The sequence below is a fragment of the Sceloporus undulatus genome, unplaced genomic scaffold (assembly GCF_019175285.1).
Source record: "Sceloporus undulatus isolate JIND9_A2432 ecotype Alabama unplaced genomic scaffold, SceUnd_v1.1 scaffold_12, whole genome shotgun sequence".
Taxonomy (NCBI): Eukaryota; Metazoa; Chordata; class Lepidosauria; order Squamata; family Phrynosomatidae; genus Sceloporus; species Sceloporus undulatus.
Window position 1 is genome coordinate 1,747,637 of NW_024802934.1, and position 20,391 is coordinate 1,768,027.

At 42.7% G+C, this 20,391-nt stretch overlaps 1 protein-coding gene across 1 annotated transcript in view; it reads left to right on the forward strand.

The window, feature by feature from the left end:
• Positions 1-20,391, forward strand: part of LOC121917185 (vitamin K-dependent protein S-like) — a 76,317-nt gene that overhangs the window by 36,129 nt on the left and 19,797 nt on the right. The window contains exons 5-8 of the mRNA XM_042442908.1: positions 592-714; positions 1,694-1,825; positions 3,303-3,428; positions 13,061-13,182. Coding sequence (XP_042298842.1) covers positions 592-714; positions 1,694-1,825; positions 3,303-3,428; positions 13,061-13,182 — 503 coding nt within the window. The remainder of the gene's footprint in view (positions 1-591; positions 715-1,693; positions 1,826-3,302; positions 3,429-13,060; positions 13,183-20,391) is intronic.

Genomic DNA, 20,391 nt, shown 5'->3' on the forward strand with positions numbered 1-20,391 from the left:
TAATAATAATAATAATAATAATAATAATAATAATAATAATAATAATAATAGGTTTTATTTATATACCGCCCAATCACTGGGAATCCGAGCGGTTTAAAACAGAGGGGATAATAGACAGTTCCCTGCCCTCAGGCTTACAATCTAAAAGACAAGACACAAAAGGAGAAGGGAATGGTGAGGGGGGGAGAGGGGATGTATTCAGAGAGGTTGAATAAAATTGTGAAATGCATTGCCCTATAGGTCTGTAGCTATACGTTTTTCAGTTCTTCCTACAGCATACAAAGGGAGTATAGTTCGCGAGTCATACTTTATCAAAGACAGGAAGTGTTTTCCTGTTCAAGCCAACAGAATAAGATGGAAATGAAACATGTTAAATCATTATCCAATAACCTCACCAAACGGCTCTGTAAATATTAAAACTGATTTGATACAGGTACATTGTCTATATCAGGTATTGTTCTTATACAGCAAGTTTTTCCTGTCTTAATGATAAAATGAACAAGAAAGTTTACAAGAAGGCTGCTCGTAACACTGAAATCATCATCATCATCATCATTATTAAAAATCTTTTGCTGTTATTTTCCTCTTCAGTAATAGCAAACCAGTGTATTCCTCTGCCGTGCAATGAAGATGGTTATAAAGAATGCAAAGATGGACAAGCCCAGTTCACATGTATCTGTAAACCTGGGTGGCAAGGAGTGAAATGTGAAGAAGGTACAGTCTATAATGTAATTGGTAACAGTAATTCTCATTTGTTTTCCTGTGATGGGAAACACAGTTGACTTGCTTTGAAATATACATCCACATCAGAAAAGTACAGTGGGCCCTCCTAATACAGTGATTTGCCATCCATGGATTTGAGCATCCATATTGTCCCCAATGATGGCGTGCATGCACCCGTGTTGCCATTGGGGACAAAAGTCCCTCCCCCTCCCTCCCTCCTTCTCCCCGTTCTTCCTTCCTTCCTTCTTCCTTCCTTCCCTTGGGAAACCCAGGGCTTGGGTTTCAGAGCCCAAAGGCTCCATCCTGGCTGCTGGGCCTGGGGCTCTGAGACTCAAGCCTTGGCCCTGGTGCTGGCTTTCTCTGGCCAACGAAGTTCCAAGGGAGCCAGTGCCAGAGCCAAGGCTTGGGTATCGGAACCTAGAGGCTCCGTCTTGGCTGCTGGGCCTGGGGCTTCAAAACTCAAGCCTTGGCCCTGGCACTGGTTCCCTTGGGACCTCGTTGGCCAGAGGGAGCCAGCACCAGAGCCACGGCTTGGATTTTGGTGCCCAGAGGCCTGGGGCTCCAAGACACAAGCCTCAGCCTTGCTCTCAGTCCCATCAGACTCTGCCCCCACAGCCAAGCCTTTGAGGAAACAGGTAAGGAGGGAGGGAAGAAGAGGGGGAGAGGGGAGGGAGGGAAGGAAGGAAGAAATAATGGAGGGAAGGGAGGGAAAGAGAGGGGAAGGAAGGAAGAATGGAGGGAAGGAGGAAGGGAGGGAGGAGGCGAGGTGAGGGACTTTTGTCCCTATTGGCCCCCATTGGCCGCACCACCATTAAGGACAATAGGACTTGAGCATACGTGGATTTTGATATGCACGAGGGGGGATGCGGAACAGATCCCCCGCATATACTGAAGGCCTACTATATGTGATAGTTCAAAAAAGGATAAGTCCATGGTTAAGGTTATATTTTCACATTGTTTTCTTTCCTAGATATAAATGAATGTGAAGACCCAACAAACAGAAATGGCGGGTGTAGTCAAATTTGTCATAATTTTCCTGGAAGCTACCGTTGTTTTTGTGAAGATGGTTATTATATACAACCAAATAAAATGGACTGCAAGGGTAAGAGGAAAGGGTCAAAAATAAAAATGCCAAGACCACATACTCTAAGAAAGCAAAGAGAGACTATAATAATCTGAAAAGGTGAAATTTTTGCTATTTATTGTCCCACTGCCAGAGTCTCTACTGATAATTTCCAAAATGTCTGTCTTGGTTAATGTCAATAACCCAGTCCAAGCAGTAGTTGCTATTGTGATATTTTAGCACATGCACACTCTGTCAATCAATTCATTGTGTTAACAGATCTGGTCTATATTGTAGCCAAATGGAATAAATTCAAAAATCAAGGTCAAGTTAGGGAAGCTTAATTCATACCTGCTGCGATCCATGTGTTTGCAAAGTACCATCTGCTTAACTTAGCACTGAACGATCCAGCCCATGCAGTGCTCAAGATGGTGGTGACAGTGCTAATTAAAAGAAAATGGGGAGTAGGTGCTTACAGTATGAAAAAAATAAAGAGTAACTGCTGAGGCAGATCACATGAAAGGAACTGTACCACCTGGTTAGCCACTTGGGATATAAATACACAATGAAAACATGGATTTGGGATCATTATTTCTTAAAGCTGCATGCTTATATGACTTTCAAAATAGTAAAATATCCATATCCTTTTTTTTTCTTTCCTGTGGCTGTATGATATTGCTTTCACATGATCACAGTTGCATACAATTTGTATGTGTGTTTAGCGTGCAATTGGACATAAAATGTGCAGTTGGGTGGAAAATGCAGTTGGAAAATTGATAATATGCAGCTGGAAGAAAAGGGAGAAAAACTAGAAACATTAGGTTTATGAGCACTTAAATGTATGCACACGAACTACCATGCAATTTTAAATCAAACTGACCAACGCATATTAAAATGCCTTCATCTTTTTGGTTAGAACACTTCCTTTTCATTTTCTATGCCAAAGGCAATATTGACTAGTGTTTAAATGGGACTGGTTTGAAGCTGTCTCTTTCTTAAGCAATCTTAGAAGCACAGTTTTTGAGAAGTTCTAATTTTTGTAGAACAATTTTGATCATGAATCAGGAATGACCCTTTTATTAATATTACCTGTCACTGATTTGAGATTTCCATTGGTTCATTAGCTATTGTATTGTCCTGTTGATTAACAAATTAAGTCAGATTCATAAATGAATCATTGGTGTATATAGTAGATAAGAACTACTGATAGCTGTGGAGTAGCTGCCACTGATAAACTTGTAAACAAGGAAGAAATGAATGTTTCATGTTTGAGTTTTCTTCCCCTTCCCCTTTTAACTTGGAGTGCCTGACAGGGAATTTGTGCAGTTGGAATATCCACTTAAAAACAAAACAAAATCCAAAACCTGTTTGCTTATTCCATTGGGCACTAGCTAATGTTTCCAAAACATTCCTATTGTCCCCAGATTTCCCTGGACAAACAGGAGATAACTGCAGCAGGAATGAAAAGTATTCAATTCCTTTTTGTGGGAGATTAATACACATTCTTTATGTGCAGACTTGAATGAATGCATGTTAGACCAGAACATTTGTGGGACAGCACAATGCAAGAATACTGCTGGAAAGTATGAATGTGAATGTCCACCAGGCTATTCCTACAATTCAACTACAAAGAAATGTGAAGGTAGAACCGATATTTTTCATTTTTAAAAAAAAAAAACTAGATTATTAGATTAGATAGATAGATATAAAATCTATATAATCTAAAATAAATTATTCAGATTTAGATAAAAATAAGATTGTATAGATTCTTATATAGATTATGTCATAATTCTACCTCTTTCTGCAATATGTTCTATAGATTTTGCATTGTTCTGTTGAAATATTTGTACAGGTTGAGTATCCTTATCCAAAATGCGAATGTGAAGCAGCTCGGATTTTGGATTTTTTGGATTTTGTAACATTTGTATATACATAATGAGATACTTTGGAAATGGGACCCAAGTCTAAACATAAAATTCATTTATGTTTCATATACACATAGCCTGAAGGTAATTTTATACAGTATTTAATACAATATTTATACAATTATTTTGTGCATGAAACAAAGTTTATATACATTGATAACATCACAGAGCAAATCACTGTCTCAGCCATCCATGAAAAAAAGCTTTGGATTTTGGAGCATTTCAAATTTTGGATTTTTGGATAGGGAGTACTCAGCCTGTATGTGGTTTGTATATTGTACTAGTGCCATCCAAATTTCTCATCTAGCTTTTACCACCTTTTAGTGTAAGGATGCATACCATTCCTTCTTGAATTCAGAAGAATCTGAAAGGTTTACTATATTTAAAAAGTCAATGAGTTCAGTCATTGCATGTATAGAAATAATATTTGTACATCCATCATCTATCTATGAATCAGTAAGCCCAGTGTCACTCTCCTCCTGATATGACCGATCACATCTCCATTCAGTCTGATGAGATCTGTGACAAATAATGCCTGCTATAATTTCCCCTTTTCTTCAGTTAATAGAAATACAGAAGCCGTCTTCATCTAGCATTCCTGTGGCCACTTCAGCCAGCTGATATGGAATATCTTGAAAGTGCAACAAATTGTTAATTGTTTAATATATAAGTACCAGGGAGGTGGAGAAATTACAGGATGATTTGCCTTTTGTATTAAATATATTGCCTGATTACAAGTGATATGTACTTTGACTCGCAGTCATGACCTCAGATCACAAAATATTGTAATTTCCAATTATACGATTATTCATTCTAGCTATCATTCTCACATAGCCTTGAACTACATTTTGGCTTTACAAAAATTCTTTGAGGTAGGGAAGATTTTTTAAAAAATTAGCACTGTGACATGAATCTATTTGGTAGTCCCATCTACAGAAGGCTTGTTAAAATTGTTTTTGTCTGGTGCATATCCCATTGATTCAGTGGGTCTATTCTGGTTTCGACTATAAATAGGATTTACACCTATATTTTGAGCATTTTATAAGTTCCTTCACAGACAGAATGACTCATAAGAGTATGTAAACTGACCCCTATAGCTAAGCAGGACCTGGACCTACCCGTTCTATATCCAGAGCTAAGAGCAAGCCATCACACCACACTAGTTGATATTAAAGCACTCTTCCATGGGCTGGCCCCTCCTTACTTATCAGACTTTATTTCCCCTCACGTTCCCACTAGGGCCCTCTGTTCTGGTAATCAAGGTCTGCCATCCCAGCCCAGGATTTCCTCTGCCCCATCTCAGATTCTCCCCTTTTCACTTGCTGCCCCTCACTCCTGGATCCTTCTTCCCCTGCGAGCAAGAGCCATCACTTCTTTAACCAGCTTCAAAACGGAGCTGAAGACCATCCTGTTCAGAGAAGCATTCCTAGGCATTGCATAATTGTCACTTGCTATTTGATGTTCTTTTGTTGTCTGTTTTATTCAATCATTTCCTGTATTGCTATGTATTTTATATGTATTATCTTACTAGACAGGCCCCTTCCCCACCACCCCTCCCTTCTCCTTCTGTGTCGTGTCTTTTTAGATTGTAAGCCTAAGGGCAGGGAACCGTCCAATTAAAAAGATTGTATGTACAGTGCTGTGTAATTTTCCAGCGATGGAGGGAGGGAATCCTCAATTGGGTTAGTTCCCTCCTCTCGCTCCAATAGGCAGGGACTAGGAAGTTGCAGGTGACGTCAAGGAGGGAACGCCCCTGACCTTCCAGTCTTGTTCCTGCCTCGCTCCAGATAGGTCGTTCTTCCTCTTTCTCTCCTTCTCCATCCTTACAAACAATAATAATAATCCTTTCCTTCTCCTTCCCTTCCTTCCTTCTGAGTGCAGGACTAGATAGGGAGTCAGGAGCTACAGCATGGAGGATGCGGAGGAGAGCCCCGGCATGTCCGGGGATTCCTCGCAGATTGAGGGTGCCCTGCGGCGAGTCCGCACAGCGGCACAAGCAGGGACCCCCATATTGGCGCGGCCGGAGGAGGGAGAACCCTCGTCTCCGAGCCCAGATGCGCCACAGCACTTACTCCCTTCCCGGGATCGGGAAGGAGTGGTGCAACCAGCGGAGCCCATCAGGCATGTAAGTAGCCCTTCTCTGCCTCTCCCAGCAGCCTCTCCCTTCACCCTCCCCCCTGAGATTTCCTCCCTTCTGGCCTCCCTAATCGCAGCACAGGCTTCGGTCTTAGCAGGCCAGGTCGCCCCTTCCCCTTTACTCCAGCCCCAGCCCTTGTCTAGTGAGATACCAGCGGCCCTTCCTCCTTCCCAAAACCTCCCAGGGACTCTGTCAGGAGGCTCAACGATTCCCCTCACCGGGCTCACTCACCTTCCTCCTCTTCAGTGCCAGCCAGATCGTCATCAGAGGCCATTCCAGCCAATGAGAGGGGCAAATTCAAACCTAGGCTGCACAAACGCCTCAGAGCGGTTAAAAGTGGCGGTAAAAAGCCCGCCAAACCCACTCAGTCTAAGGCTTCTCTTAAGAGAAGGGCGACATCTAGTGGCCAACAGTTAAACTACAAGAAAGCCAAACTGCTACTTTCCAATCATTCCTCAGATGAATCTATGGATAACTCCCAGTCTCAGTCAGTTTCTGAGGGGGGTGAAAATGATCTTTCTGAAGAAGAGGAGATGGATACCCCCCTTCCTCCTTCCTCTGCCAGACTATTTACTGCTGATGATTTTTCCATTCTCCTGAAGAAAGCCATTAAGGCTCTGAAATTGACTGACACACCCAAACCTACTCAGGTTCTGGACACTGATTTACCTCAGGGAAAGGGTGACTCCTTCCCACGTCCTTGTCCTCCTTGCACAGAGGTCCCATTCCCAGCTGACTTTATGAGAGTGGTCAGAGAAGAGTGGTCCAAACCTGCAACTGTTAGACCAAACCCTTCAATAGTCAAGCAATTTTACACCTTACCATCTTCAGTGATGTCAAAATTTCAAGTCCCTTTGGTTGATGCACCCGTCTCACAACTCGTTTCCTCAGCCATCTACGCCAAAGATGGTGATGACACTCTAAAAATTCCAGAAGACAAAAGAGCAGAGTCGGCCTTAAAAAGAAGTTTTGAGGCTTCTTCCACAGCCATCAGGGCTTCATCCTCTGTCTCTATCCTCTCAAGGGCTGCTTATGGCTGGGCCAAAGACCTTATCCAGCTTGTGCCCAAAGGTGACACCAAGCTTCGTCAGGGTATAAATAAGCTAGTGAAGGTTCTGGCATTCACTTCAGATGCTTCTCTTGACATCATCCAATTTTGTGCCAGGGCCCAGGCTGCCTCTATTCCGGTCAGAAGGCAGATTTGGCTAAAAAACTGGCAAGTCGATATGCAATCCAAACAGAACCTCACTATGGCTCCCTTCGGGGGATCAAAACTCTTCGGTGATGTGCTGGACCCTATACTCATCGAGACTAAAGACAAAAAGAAGGCACTTCCATCCTCATATAGACGCGACGACAAAAAGTCCTCTCGCCAAGGTCAATCATCTGGTCGTTCCTTTCGTAACAACAGCAACTCCTCCTTCAAACAAAGAGACAACAGATATGGAAAACAACAACAATGGCCTGATCGAAGATTCTCACCTAAACATCAGTCACAGGCTAGAGCCTTCGGAAAACCTGCCTCCAACAACCCTGGATCCTCCAACCCTGGCAAACAGGGAACCAATCAGCGATCCTGACTACCCGCCGGATCTGGTGGGAGGCAGGCTACTACATTTCCACCATGTTTGGCAAACAACCACATCAGACAGATGGGTCTTGTCGACTATTTCACAGGGCTACTTGATAGACTTTATTCACCCTCCCCGCGACCATTTCACAGTTTCACCAAGGTCGAAGCGTCCACGCAAACACCTTCTGATGCTGGAGGCCATCGATCACCTACTGAAGATAGGGGCAATCGAAATTGTACCACCTCCAGAGAGACACAAGGGGTGCTACTCCATCCTGTTTATAGTGCCCAAGAAAAACAAATCATGGAGGGCAATCCTGGACTTAAAGAGGGTCAACAAGAGTGTCCGAAAACGTCATTTCAGAATGGAGACTCTAAAGACAATATTAGAGTCATTAAAACCACGAGTCTACATGGCAGCCCTAGATTTAAGGGAGGCTTATTTACACATTCCGATACACCCATCTCACCGCAGATACCTCCGTTTTTGTTACAACAAACGTCACTTCCAATACAGGGCGCTCCCATTTGGCCTCTCATCAGCTCCAAGAGTTTTCAGCAAAATAATGATAGCCTTAGTCGCACACTGGAGACTACAGGGCCTATACGTCTTCCCATATTTAGACGATTTACTGATTGCCGCCCCAACCTTTCAACAGGCCTCCAGCGCTGTCACTGCGGTGTTACAGTCGTTGTCTCTCCATGGTTTTCTGGTAAATCATGGGAAGAGCCACCTTATACCTTCTCAGACGATTCTTCACTTAGGATCATTGATAGATACCCTCAAGGGAGTTGTATCACTGCCACCACAACGGATAAAGGACATTCAAGACTTGATAACCTCCATTCTTCCTTCACCATCAATAGATCTACTTCTCCTTGCAAGGCTTCAGGGACTCATGATATCAGCCATGACCTGTGTTCCCTGGGCTCGATTTCACTCAAGGGAACTGCAATGGCTGCTCCTACCCTTTCAACAGATGATTACCCAAAAGAGACACAAACAGGTTCATGTGCCCCAAAGCGTAAAAAGGTCACTACAATGGTGGATGTCCAATCGAATACAACTGGGACGCCCGATATGGCTTATCCACCAGATACAAATAACCACAGATGCAAGTCTCCACGGATGGGGTGCCACCCTCGGCAAACACGTGGCTCAAGGCAGGTGATCAGATCACGAAAGAGCCCACAGCATCAATTGGCTGGAACTCAGGGCGATTCGCCTGGCCCTTCTGGCCTTTGCCCAGCTCGTAAACCACACCCATGTTTTGGTCAGGACGGACAACATCACAGCAAAAGCTCATGTCAACAGAGAGGGCGGAACCAGATCACGAGCGTTGATGCAGGAGACCAAAAGTCTAATAAGTTGGTCGGAAATCAACCTCCTGTCTCTAAGGGCCGAACACATAAAAGGGACTCTAAACACCAAAGCAGACTGGCTAAGCAGGTCAGACATAGACCAAGCAGAATGGCATCTCCATCCAGAGGTATTTCAAATGATATCCCAGTATCTGGGGACTCCCATGTTAGATCTGTTCGCATCCCCAGTAAACAATCAGCTACCGAGATTCTTCTCCCGATTCCCGTCTCAGGGTTCAGAAGACACCGACGCCCTTCATGCCCCGTGGCCTCCGGGTCTGCTCTATGCCTTTCCTCCAATCCCAATGATATCCAGATGCCTGCTAAAGCTAAGAAGCGAAAGAGCTACCCTGATACTGGTTGCTCCACATTGGCCAAGAAGGGCCTGGTTTCCAGAAATCTTATCCCTATCACAGGACAAGTTCAGACTTCCTCTGCGCCCAGACCTGTTATCCCAGGGTCAGATATTTCATCCAGACCCACAATGGCTCAATCTTCACGCATGGAGACTGAACGCCTCATCCTGTTAAGAGATGGCCTAAATGCTCAGGTAGTTGATACCATCATCCAGTCTAGAAGACCCTCGACTAGGCGAATATATGAGTATACTTACCGCAACTTCACTTCTTGGTATAACTCAAACAATATATCTACAGCTTCATTTTCAATAGGCGACCTTCTCCTCTACCTTCAACAAGGACTTGATAAGGGACTCAAGCCCAACACTCTAAAAAGACAAATATCAGCAATCACTTCGGCTCTACCTGTCAAACTATCAAGTCAGATTTCTTCCCATCCTTATGTCAAGAAATTCTTGAGGGCAGCTACACTACTTGGTCCTCCAGTAGTTCACCGTTATCCAACTTGGAACCTCCATTTAGTTTTGGCAGCTCTCACTACAGCTCCCTTTGAACCACTACATCAAACGGACATCAAATTCCTTACTTGGAAGGTGTTATTTCTTATAGCCATTACCTCCGCCAGAAGAGTCTCCGAGCTAGCAGCCTTGTCAGTCAGATCAGAGCTTTGTTCTTTCAGAGAGGACTCAGTGGTATTACGTCTAGACCCAACCTTTATCCCCAAAGTCAACTCTACCTTCCACAGGTCCCAAGAGATTGTGTTACCGTCTTTCTGTCCTAAACCCAAAAGACAATTAGAAAAAACCTGGCACACATTAGATGTCCGGCGGGCCCTTCGAATCTACATCAAGCGTACACGACGTTTTCGTACTTCTGATCGCCTGTTTGTCTCTTTTGCTGCTTCATCCAAGGGCAAAAGAGTGTCCTCCTCCACACTATCTAGGTGGTTAAGAGACTGCATATCCAAATGTTATACTTCTAATAGCTCATCTGCCCCTCGGGCTATCACCGCCCATTCTACACGCAGTGCTGCCACATCGGCTGCCCTCTCCACTAATGCCCCCCTGGTAGATATTTGTAGGGCTGCCACTTGGGCTTCCCCCTCCACTTTTGTCCGCCACTACCGTTTGGATGTTTTCCAATCTGCAGAGGCTTCGTTTGGTAGACGAGTCCTCCAAGCGATTGTCTAGTTGCCACTGTCAGTTCTCCCTCCCACAGTAGATAGCTTTGGCATATCCCAATTGAGGATTCCCTCCCTCCATCGCTGGAAAAATGAACATTGGCTTACCTTGTGATATGTTTGTTTTCAGCGATGGAGGCGATGGAATCCTACCCTCCCAGAACTGAGGTCACGCTTCGGTTTTGGAGAGGATAAGCTAGATACAAGTTGTTTTGTACATAGTTTTGCTGTTCTTAACCTTCTATATGTTAGTGTTAAATAATCTTTAGCTTTGGCTGTTACAACGACTGGAAGGTCAGGGGCGTTCCCTCCTTGACGTCACCTGCAACTTCCTAGTCCCTGCCTATTGGAGCGAGAGGAGGGAACTAACCCAATTGAGGATTCCATCGCCTCCATCGCTGAAAACAAACATATCACAAGGTAAGCCAATGTTCATATTTACAGCACTTTATAAATAAAGGTTAATAATAATAATAATAATAATAATAATAATAATTCAAAAAAATACACTTCCAAGATTCTCAGACCATTTGGCTGATTTAATTTTGTTAGGGTGGTTCCATACTAGATGTTATAGATAGATTGCTAAGCATCAAGTGTTAATGCAGTGTTCTTTAAACAACCAGAGGGTTGTGGTTCAAGTAGGGGTGAACATGTCACCCCAAATTTGGGGATGATAGCTCACCCCAAATAATTTGAGGAGAGGTGAATATACACACCCACCACCCCACTCTGACTGTGGGCTTCCAGATAGTGAAAATGTAGTGGTGGAATGATGTACCAAATCTTTAAATATTCAGTCTAATCAGGAACACACACACCACAATTGAGTATTCTTGATCATTGTTACATCATCCACATATCAAATGTTCAGTGCAGGAAGCTAAGTGTAAAACTGAATTAGTCACACAAGTAACATTTGCTGTGTAGAATCATCCCTAAATTAATCTAGCCATTATCTAGTGACCACACGCTTCTTTTGTTCAGTGTTATATACAGTGCGTCCTCGCCTTACGCGGGGGATCCGTTCCGGATCCCGCCGCGTAAGGCGAATTCCGCCTATGCTCGAGCCCCATTGGAAACAATGGGGCTCGTGCGCGGCGGCACAGCCGCGCGCAGGGCGCAACAGGCATGCACACCCATTCAATTGAATGGGATGCGCCGCCCCTTCCGCCCCACGCACGCGCCGCGGCTTGAGCACATACGTTCAAGTCAGCGTATGGCGCAGGCGCACTGTACTACTCATTACATTTGTTATACAGTTTTCTTCTCTTTTATTGTGCTTATTCCCCCCATGTTGTACACATGCCCACCCCATTACTGTCAGGGGGTTAGTTAACCCTCAAAGGGTTATTTAATTATTTGCAATTTAGATTTCATTGAAAATTTGCATTTTTTGAGGCAGGCAACAAGAGCAAGGGTCTAGGGTGTTATAAAAGCAAGCTATAAATTTCACGTTTCAATGTATGATAGGTTTTTATTTTGCAAGTGTGGTATTTTAAAAGTAGGCTTTGTGACATTTTCTGAGCCTGTACTCATTCCCTTTGGATCTTCTCAAGTCAGTTAGTGTCTGAGAAGGAAAGTTACTAATGCTGTCTTTCACACAGCCTTGTGCTCCTAAATTATTTATTGTGCTTAGCCAACAAAGGAGAGAATGTAGTCAGCTTCACTGTCAGGACAAAAATGTATTTTGCCCTGGTCAGACTACATTTTGTTTCTGAATGATTGCTTCCTAAACCCCCTGGGCTTCAGAGTTTGGCATGCACTCATGCAGACGTGCACGCATACATACACAGCTCCCAAAGTATTGAACTGATTTTTGCTGTATGAAGGCAGAGTAAATATATGCCGCACATAGTGTTTGAGCATACAATAGAGAGTACCCTAGAAAGCTGCCCAAGATGTTTTTTTTTATAGAAAACCCCACAAATATTCATTAATAGCAAGATTCAGTACCATATGACAATATACCTAATTAGAATTTCAGTGAATTCTAAACTGGAATTAAATGTCCCTATGCCAGGAAAATAACCTCTTGACAGTTACAGTGGGTATATATACCCTATTCTAATATCTGTTCACAGCAATGGAAAAGAAAGCATCTCAACAACTATAATGAAAGATAAAGGTAAAGGTAGTCCCCTGACATGATGTCTAGTCATAACTGACTGTAGGAGGTGGTGTTCATCTCCGTTATTAAGCCGATGAGCCAGCATAGTCCTAGGACTGCTCTGGTGGTCATGTGACCAACATGACTGCACCTCGAACATTGTTACCTTCCCACTGAAGTGGTACCTATTTATTTGCATTTGCATGCTTTCAAATTGCTAGGTTAGCAGAAGCTGGGACTAGTGACAGGAGCTCACCCTGTCATGCAGCACTCGGTCCTCGAACTACCAACCTTCTGATCTTCCGATAACCCGAATTGGCATCTTAACCACTAAGCCACCACATCCCTTATAATGAATAATCACTTATAATGAAAGATACTCGTTGTTTAATAGTTAGGATGAGTTTTCTCACACAATTAACTCTCTGGTTTTTATGTTTATTTATGATAAGCTCATTTCTGCAAATATTTTGCTAATGCTTTTAGTATCCTTACTCTAATATTTGATTTGCAATTAATACATGTTCACTGTATACTTCCAACACTGAACTTGTCATGCCACCTAAATGCCAGTTCATTTTCTCAGAGTGCAGCCATGTTTCAAACTGTATTTTCCATTTCATTGCAGATGTGGATGAATGTGCTGAAAATTTTTGTTCTCAGATGTGTGTGAATTCTCCAGGAAGCTACACCTGCTATTGTGATGGGAAAAAGGGCTACAAGGTGTCCAAGGATATGCGAACTTGTGAGGTAAAATATTGCAGTTATTTACTTTTTTATTTTGTTAGAAAATGTGAGAGATAGTAGTGTATCTTGCAGGCCTAGTAATTAGTATTTAGAGGGACATGGGAGAGAAATAGTTTCTTTCCTTCTGCTACCCACAGACACAGAGTTAGAAAAGAAAGGGGGGAAAAACAGCCTTGGGGGCTTGATAGACGGGTAGCTCAACACCGTCTCTTCTTGCCCCAGAAGCAGACTGTGGCAACCACACGCTGCGGCCTGCGCACGGAGCAAAAAGAAGCCCAGGAAAGGGGTTCCTTTTTGCGCTGTAGAAGGAGTGCCATAAGTGCCGTGGCATGGCGTTATAATGCCCCTTGTGCACAGCGCTGTTGGGCGCTGCACATGAGGGACGTCATCATGGCACACACTGTGGATGGGCGTGCGCCAAGGTGGTGCCCCGGCAAAGAAAGAAGGGCTTGGAGCGTGTAAATGCTCAGCTTTACCGCAGCCCTACCATGCACACAGGCTGGCATAAACTGCCAGTCCGGCAAACTTTACCTCTTGTGGTGAGAGCCTCTGATACTATGTGCTTCTTCAAGGAGCGAAGGGGGGGGGGGACAAGATACCACAAAAAGGAGTACAAACAAACTGAGACTAATGACACATTAAAAGAGATGTATGGAGGTAGAAAAAGAGAATACGTGGCTAAAACCAACAAACGGGAAAGGAAATGAATACATGCTGTAATTGGATGAAAGTTTTTTACTTTTTGATAATACTAGAGAGTTAAATGTCCTTTTCAAATTTGATTTAAAATGTCACAGTCTGGGCCATTATGATTCAAAAACTAAATTAAGTGGTAATACAACACCATTTGAATGATATTTTAAAAGATTACTCCATATATAATCAGTATCCTGATCAGGACAATGGTGTGGGGGTAGAGGGCAAATGGGAGATTTATTTCCAGTGCATATAGCAAGGACAGGGTATATGATCCGGATCAAGATTGCAGGGGAATAGAAGCAAAAGCTGGAATCACTCACCATGACCCCCTCCTAGATTGGGTGCACCTTGTCTGCTATTTCCTTTTAAAAATATTCATGCAATTGCTGATTACAAGAATAACCCTGAGAACGAAGTGCAACTCATAGACCACGTGTATTATGCAGTATTGCCACAGTAATTGTGTAAATCTTTGCTTATTTCATTCTTGTTCAAATAATTTCAGAGGTTTTCTCCCCATTGGTTGAGATTGCAAGCATTTTTGCACTCTTTCCTTATTTTTTGTGCATTTCAGAACTTCTTTTAATTAAAACGTGATGTACAAAGGAACTTGATTTTGTGAAAAAACTGAAGGTTTTTTGCACCAAAATATCAAAAAATATACTTTTTCTGTGCAGAAACATGTTTTGCCCAAAAAAAAAAAAGAGGTTTGGGGTTTTGTTTTTTTTGTACAAACAAATTCTACATTTAAAACAGTTTCTATATGTTCTATTCTATTGCAGCAATAGATTTTTTTCTCCATGGGGTGCTTCAGACACCCCATCTCCCACAAACGATGAAGAAGTTTGCAAGTATTCTTTACATCCCTACCTCACCCCACCCCAACACTCTCCAAAAAGTTTTAGTATAATTTTCTGTAGACTTGGTCTACTTCGTCAGATGCCTGGAGTGCATCAGTTCACTCCATGCATCTGAATTTGTAGACCAAGTCTATGAAAGATTATGTTACAATTTCTTTTAAAATAAAAATAATTTCTTTTGCACAGTTAGGTGCGTTACACACCGCCATTTACTACACACGTCCTAGGGTTAGGAAGGGGCGTGCTAGGGTTAGGAAGGGTCTCATCTTCCTAACCAGCCCTGTTCCTAGGACGCGCAGAGCGCGTAGTAAATGGTGGTGCCCGTCCACACGGGCGCCGCCATATTTACGTCTCGGACGCACAGTGTCTGGACATGGCGCGGTGGAAGTGATGCCGCAAGTGTGCGCCACGCGGTGCCACTTCCAGGGGCCAAATAGGAGCGCCATTTCGGCACGCCTTTTTAGCTGCACCGGGAAGCCTTGCAGTCTGGCTGTGGGGGCTTCTCGGTGTAGCTAATGACGGCGGCGGCAGACTGCCCGCTTTAGGGCAGTCTGTAACGCGCCCAAGTCTCAAAAGAGCCCTGGTGGCACAGTGGTTAAATGCCTGTACTGCAGCCACTGACTCACAAACCACAAGATTGTGAGTTCAGTACCCTTCTCAGGCTTGCATCCTTCCAAGGTCGCTAAAATGAGTACCCAGCTTGTTAGGGGTTTACATGTTGTAAATGCTTAGGGAGTGCCTAGGTGCACTGATAAGTGGTAGAGAAATGTACTTGCTGTTGCTATTGCTACAAGATCCCTTTGCTTATTGGTATTACAGATTAACATGGCTATCTCTATGGGTACACCCTAGAAATCCAGCCTTGTATCTTACCGCTTTCAACATCCTTGAAAACCATTGTCTGTTTTTGGCACTCTTGTCTGGTTTTGGCTATTTTGTGTAGGTTTATCCTAAATTGTTGTTGTTTTTGTTGCACTTTTTATTACTAGCCAGATATTTTGTATAGATCTATTTCCTAACTTTTAACTTGAAGCTTTGTAGCTTTTGTATGATTTAATAATAAATAATTATTCATTGCTACAAACTAAACATTCATAAGAGGTATATTAAGTGGTCACAGCATTTTAGCACTTCTGTCTGGAGAATCTATAAGGCTTGTTCAGATTCCAAAGAAAACATTTCTCTGTGAATGACTTCCTTTATACTTCTTTGGCAAGGCTGGAAACGTTGAAGTGTATTCAGACTGCTTCTGCTTAAAACAAGCTTTGACACACTTCACTGTAATGGGGCATAGAGCAATGGTTGCTATTGTGCTTGAATATACTTATGAGAACCTGGTGAGAGGTAGTTAATTGTGATTTAATGATTAAGCAAGTGGAGATGTAATTCCATTCCATAAAGAAAATGGAAACCAAAAAGAAGATAATTTATCCTTCAAGTAAATATTGCTATAGAGGATTTCAGCTTTAGGGTCTTTAATAAATTAACACTATACAAAATAAGCAAATGTCTCAACTGGAACATGGAATATAGTCCCTAATTTAATGTATGAGAAATTGATTGCCAAAAATATGATTGTTCTACTACCATCATCAATATCACCTACACTGGAAATCTGCTTTGCACTGAGGCTATATTTTTTGATACAATGACATTTGTACTGCCATATCCATGAAAATAATGAGCTACCGTATATACTCGACTATAGGTCAACCTCATGTATAAGTCGAGTGCCAAAATTATGGATTTTGCCATGACCCGTGGATAAGTCGAGGGTAAAACTTGGAGTTGGCTCCAGACACATGCAGCCTCCAAAGGTACACAGATTCTGCCCCAGCCCTAAATCTGTTTTTCCATTCCCTACCCATCCCCACTTGAGTCTCCCCTACAACCTTTGTTTGTGCCCACCAGAGAATCTTAGGGGCAGAAATTGACCCCAGGCCTACAGACGTTGCCAAACCCTGTCTTAGTGTGTTTGTAAGCAACCATGCAAGCAATCTTCAGCATTCAGATTCACTGGGTTTAATTTAAAAGAAGAAATGGGGATAGAAGCAAGAAACTAAAGAGGCAGAAACTAAACATGAATAACCTCAAGCTAAATGCCTACCTATATGGCAGGTTCTCATTGTATTTAAAAGATAGAAATTTGAGAATCCCTTTAATCTTGGATATCAGGATGGCAAATGATTGATGCTTATAGAAAGATCCACAAGTAAGAAAGTGGAATTAGATAGAAATTGCTAGTATTAATATCAAACGCATCTTTGCAGATGGACACTTAGGGGAAATGATAGCCTTTCCAGCCAGGAATGAAAAGAGACTTAAGCATCCAAGGCTTCTTTTGTGAATTCTGAGGAAAATATATGATTTGTCTATTTTTGTAGCATTCTGGTACATCTATTGTGTTTTAGGTTTTCTGTCACAAACTTATATACAGAAATACGTTTACATTTTTCTGTGGAGTGAATGAAACACTGCAATGATAAAATTAATTATCAGGTATCATTATATTATCAGCATTTGTTATTATTTCGTTTTTTGTCTCCTAACTTCATGAAATTGTTGATTTTTAAGGTATCACCAGACTTTGTTTTCTTTTGGTTTTTAATTTCAGTAATAGTTACACTCTGCCACTAGTTACACTCTGCCACAGGAAATATTGCATTGGCTGGTAGTGTAATCATGATATTCAGTCAGTTTTTAGATAGCCTGAAGTACCGTATTTTCCGGTGTATAAGACAACTGGGCGTATAAGACGACCCCCAACTTTTCCAGTTAAAATATAAAGTTTGGGATATACTCACTGTATAAGACTACCCCTCTTCCAACGCACACCAAATAAAAATTTAAAAAACATCAGATTTGATTTCAATATGGTAATTTTAATTCAAATGACATGCAGGTACTTAGCAGGAAACCTTGTTGTATACAAAGCCTGCTTGGATTGGTCAGTTCTCCCTGCCTGCCCAGCCTTTCCTGTCTCCAAGACTATCAGAGCGGTAGCTGCTTTCATATGATCATCACATACATTGGGGATGTGGCCACAGCCATTTTTGAGCTCCCCCCCACCATATGCGGCGACCGCAGATTCTCCAGTCTGGCTCAGAAGTTTCAGCACCTGCCCTATAAGATGACACCCGGCGTATAAGACGACCCCTGACTTTTGAGAAGATTTTCCTGGGTTAAAAAGTAGTCTTATACGCCAGAAAATACAGTAATTACATAGATGAAGGCTTAGGAAGGTTCCAAAAGAAGGGACTTTAAGAGATTGTGATACTAATAAGCCTGGAGGATGGGCTGGACTAATGTATTTTTTTTTCTTTTTCTGCAACATTTGCTTGTGTTTTTTTTCAAGCACACATTCATTTCATCCCTTTTCCAAATCAGTTTGTAAATGACATCTATAAACACACACACAAACACATTTCATTTTCATATTTATTGTGCACAAAATAGATAACTTTTTGGTACACCATTTTCCCTACAAGTTGCATTTTTTTCTTCAATTTTCTTTAATATATCAATTTTTCTAATAAAAAAACTACTACAAAATTCATAATGAAAACCGAAGGAAAACCACATTGTGTGTGTTCACACACACCTTCATGTTTCCTGTTGACTAATCGCAACCCCAAGGATTTCATAGGATTTTTTTGTTAGCAAAGTATATATTATTATCACATATTATTTGGGTTATTTCATATTAAACTGCAAACCAGATGAATGTCTTCCTGCTTCTACCTGAAAATGCATCCAAGCAACCAGTTGCCTGTTCTTTGTCATTTTCCTCAAAGGTAGGAAACTAGTTTCCTTGACTGAGACTACTGTATAGTGAAATTCACTGCCAACATATACTAATCAAGCTGCTGACATCCAAATTCTCCAACAAGTGTTGGTCTGAGACATGTTTCACTGTGGATATCTCTAGCTTCAGTCAACCCAATTTCACTATTGACATAGCCAGAAGAAATGAAGGTGTGGATCTAGTTGTCGTGGGCTGCCAGGACTTGCCGGTGCATCCCCTGTCCCCCTGCCACAGTGGGAGTCAGATTGTACTGACCATAAGTGTCTGCATCCTCTGGTAACATTACACATGTGTTTTATGTGCTTCCCAAGCACCAGCAAGAGCCACAGGGCAGTTGGTGTGCCTGAGCAGTTGTATGGGGCCATTTGAAAATCCATGGAGGATTGGGTGACCCTAGTGGGAATAAATACATAGAGGTATGAGATAGAAGGGGAAACAAACAGCAGAGGGCTGGGAAAGAAGGAGTACAGTTGGAGAAGAGCAGGTGGTCAAGGCAAGAAATAGAAAAAATGTGCTAAGAAAGAACCAACAGGAGTTCTGGCGAATGTGGAAAACAACATTATTGGAAAAAACACTTGCCCATCAGAGCAGCAGTAAAATCAGCTGTAGGGGGAAAGGGGATGTATTTTCAGAAGTACAGCCGGACTTTCCACTCATCTATCCTGTTCACATTACAACAGTAGCATCACTTGGGGGTGCAGAGAGGTAGACCACACCAGATGCACTCCAGAGGGGGGTGACACCTGGCTGGGGCTCCCCACCCTCCCCCTCCTTGCTGCAACTTGGTTGTCCTTGGGAGAACTGGGCCACAGCAATGAGCCAGGCTGAGCATGCACGCCCCCCGCCCTTCCTTGCCACAGCTCAGTTTTCCCCAGGAGAGAACTGGGCCACGGGAAGGAGGGGCAGGGAGGCTCACACAGCCGGTTCGGCTCCTTGCTGCAACCCAGTTCTTTTGCACAGAGGCAGGGTGCGCCCCTGCTGGGTGGAAGTCCCACCCTTCCGGGACAGGGGGTTACCTTCTGGGCAGAACCCCCCACCCACCCACACACACACACAGTGGGTGACACCAAACTCCAGGTCACCACTACAGTACAAGAGCTTTTGTTAGAAGAACTGGTAACTCTTCATATAGCCGCTTGTGAATTTGCTCAATCATCCCCCCTTCTTCTGTCACTGTATACATCCTGGCTCTCCAGAAAGAGAAGAGCTAAAGAGACAACAGGACCTAGGATGTTTTTAAAGAGGGGTGGGCAAAGTGCAGCCTCACTCAGTAGCCAAGAGTATAGCTCCTAAAACACCCAAACTCCAGAGATCATTTTTTTACCCAAAAAATAAACCCAGCATGAATTTTCATATTTTTTTTTGCATGAAAACCAGCCAATGGCACTCAAAAAACATCTGCAAATCCTTCCCCCAATCCTTCAGCCACTTTACTCCCCCATCCCACTAGAGATCTCCAACATCCACTTGAAAAAAAAAAAAAAGCTGGAAAAGCGGCAGCCAAAAGTGAGACTGTGTCAGTTCTGGAGTGTCAAAACATGATATTGTGGCCTGCTGTTGGGGTGGGGAATGCCCCTGCCCCTTGTGTAATTAACCACCCCAGCTTTAAAAGGAAACCACAGGAAAAAACAGAGCTTTTCTTGGAGAATTGTCTTCATGAGAAGCAATTTTTGTGATACTGTGAGAGACTTCATTTTGGTATGTCTGAACATTTAAAAATCTTTCTGACCTGCCCTCTTTATTACTTATTACAGGGTACTAAGCAAAGCAAATGGTGAGCTAAAAAGTCAACTCCAAATAGTTATTTGTGGCAGATTTGTTTCTTTCCAGGCCAAAATATAAAAGAAG